Here is a 2,790-nt window from a genome sequence, read left to right on the forward strand (position 1 = left end):
CCCAAAGTCGACTGCGGCTGTTCTTGCGTGTTTCGAGTCAAAGAGCCAAAATTGCTACTGCTGTTATTCAAAGCTGGCACTGACAAATGTGGCTTGGTGAATAAATTGTTACTTTTGGATTTAATTGAGACTACAGCTGAGACGATAGGAGTCGGCGTTTCTTCGTCGCTAATATCGTCAAAGCTATACACATCACGATTGCTAGTTATTGAAGTAGTTTTCAAACTAGTCTTGACGTCAATTGTTTTGGAGTCTTCGGGTGCTTCAGATATATTTGCGATTAAAGTAGCTGCATGTTCTTCCTTTTGAGTTTGAATAAGCTCTCGATAGTGTGCATCCAATGGATGTTCCCAAATACTCTCCTCTGTAGTCGAATTAAAGTAATAAAGCGTACCATCTTCTGTCTCACCTTGTTCCCAGTCTGGTGGAAGTTCAGCAAGAAGTGCTTCTTGCACAAGCGGAAGCAAATAAATCTCCGAGTCCAATTCAACGCCTAAACTTCGTGCATGGTCTCGAAGTGCCTCTTGAAACTCTAGACTCGTTGTGTCCATGTCATTAAATATTAATTATATCTCAGATCTTCACATCAATCAAAAGCTAATTTGGTTATGAAACTACAAATTGTGGTCAGCGGAGTTTGATGTTCATTGAGACATCAGATTCTTGTAGCATGAGAAATGATTTATCGATCAATGTTCTCTACTTCACACAAGAGTGTTGTAAGGGTATGTGCATGTTAAAACGTCACCAAAGTCAATATTTCTGATTAATGTTTTGATAGAAAGTATGACGGACACGTTGATTGCAAAGTCTAATCTTAACAACTCATTTGTTCTACCTAGCTTTCTCACTCCTATAAAAGCTGGAACATCCGCATATTTAAATGCCATTACAATTTACGATCAAAGTAGAAGTTCCATTCAATCCAATCAATGCAAATTCAGCGACAGCAGCGTTTTGCAGTCCTTCTTTAAAGACCACTAGCTTTGTCATATGCACTTACCTTCCGCCGCCGATGTCGTTATACCTTCGCTGTACATCGTTTCGAACGCAAATTAGAACCACGTTACTTTTGCTTTTATGCTTTTACTCTCTTTGTACTAGATCCATGACTTTTAAAATACAGAAACTCTTCTGTAAAACTACGATAGAATTCTATTTTCAAATATGAGCTTCTTGGCGAGTCTTCTTAGAACAAATGCAATCATATAAATATTCCTTCTAGCCTACCTCTTCATCTCAACATTTATCTTTTGGTCATGAGTATAGCGTCATGGAATATTTGAGGAGTATTCTTATGATAAGTCCAGTCCCCTTGGATTGTAGACGACAAGACTAAAGCATTTTCAACTCTAAGCAAAGATTTAGTACAAATATGCCCATTAAAACTTCCGAATCCCGGGCCGTATGAGACTGCGCCCAATGAGCTCAAAGGTCCCGTGAGTCCAGACGCCTTTGACGGCTTTCGCTTTGACTTTACGCGCATCTTAGGACTGAGTTGCTCCACATCACACTCATTTCTGCTTGGAACACCCATAGTTCCTTAGATTTCCAAGTCGATCGCTGATGTGATTTCTGAAGGCGGGCGCTAAGATCGAAAGAACAGAGAAACATTAACAGAAAACTTTTTGTCTCTCACGATATCTCTTGTCATATTATTATGCTCTGCTATCCATTCTTCCATGCATGGCCTGCAATGCATCCGAACTCTTCGAAGAAGTAGAAGCGAAGTAAATCCAACGAGGTTAAAGTTTGTCAATGTCATGCGAAGAATAAATGCCTACCATAGGCAATTGATGTTGACCCAGCGTCTCCAAGGCTAACGAAGTAAAAAAAGAATTAGAAATGTACTACAGCTCATGCAAACACCCTTACAACGATATCTTCGACAAAAATCAAGTTTGAATACGTCGATGGAAGATGTCATGAAAAAAATTTACGTTGCTATGCTTCAAATTTAAGGTGAATACCAAAAAGCTTGAAAACGAAAGCTTTACAAATTCTTTAATTCGAAAAGTCAAGAATTATGTCATACAAACAGAACCATGCAGTATTTTCTATGGCTTCATCCAAGCCATTTGACCTGAAGCTTTCCACAAAGGTTAAACTTCCGTACCAGTCATCATTAGAGTCTACGTACGCCGATCTGAGTCACATCGGTATTGGCGATCTCGTTTGCGTTTTTATTTACCGTATCTTCGACGGTGTCAACTTTTTGAGTCACGTGCGACACGCTAGTGTCTGGTAGAGTTTGAAAGATCGATGGGATTGCTTTCCACTTATAGGCGTCGCCGGTGGTTGGTGCTACCTGAGTAACGTCATTACTTGAAGGTGCTGCCTGAGTAACGTCATTACTTGAAGGGACAGGATCAGAGCTCTGAACCCACGGTAGATCGCCGTTAGTTGGAGCCAGCTGGGAGGTAGTAGTATCCGATGAAGCAGGATTCGAGTTCTGTACCCATGGGGCGCTGTCATTTGGTACGTCCGTGAGAGCATTTTGAGTGCCATCCAATGCAGAGTTTGGAACGGGCGTAGGAGTGACAGTATTCGACGGATTGTTGACTTGTACCGTTATGGAAAGACCAGACTTTTCAGGTGGATACTGGATAACTCCGCCGTCGTCCTTCGAATCTGTCTTCTCAATTGGTTTCATACCAAGCTCATGGACCAAATACCCTTGATCCCACAGCTTCTGAAAGGCCTCTTCAAAAAAATCACCAGCTGCAGGACCGCCATTACATTCGCCATCACTTTCACCTGGTACTTTGATCCACATGCCATAGTCCAAAT

The 2,790-nt window shown here is 41.3% G+C and overlaps 3 protein-coding genes across 3 annotated transcripts; all 3 read right to left on the reverse strand.

The window, feature by feature from the left end:
• Window positions 1-67: 67 nt before the first annotated feature.
• PHALS_02568 (WW domain) lies at window positions 68-551 on the reverse strand (the record flags this gene model as incomplete). Its single annotated transcript, XM_024716972.1, has 2 exons — window positions 68-130; window positions 192-551. 2 exons carry the CDS (start codon window positions 549-551, stop codon window positions 68-70), a joined length of 423 nt encoding a protein of 140 aa, XP_024582517.1.
• A 624-nt stretch (window positions 552-1,175) lies between these two features.
• On the reverse strand, window positions 1,176-2,125 carry PHALS_14878 (uncharacterized protein). Its single transcript, XM_036407109.1, has one exon. It carries the CDS (start codon window positions 1,535-1,537, stop codon window positions 1,247-1,249), a length of 291 nt encoding a protein of 96 aa, XP_036263366.1. The 5' UTR covers window positions 1,538-2,125; the 3' UTR covers window positions 1,176-1,246.
• On the reverse strand, window positions 2,126-2,776 carry PHALS_02569 (endo--partial; the record flags this gene model as incomplete). Its single annotated transcript, XM_024716974.1, has 1 exon — window positions 2,126-2,776. One exon carries the CDS (start codon window positions 2,774-2,776, stop codon window positions 2,126-2,128), a length of 651 nt encoding a protein of 216 aa, XP_024582519.1.
• Between the last annotated feature and the right edge of the window lie 14 nt (window positions 2,777-2,790).

The sequence above is a fragment of the Plasmopara halstedii genome (assembly GCF_900000015.1).
Source record: "Plasmopara halstedii genome assembly, contig: Scaffold_2061, whole genome shotgun sequence".
Lineage (NCBI taxonomy): Eukaryota > Oomycota > Peronosporomycetes > Peronosporales > Peronosporaceae > Plasmopara > Plasmopara halstedii.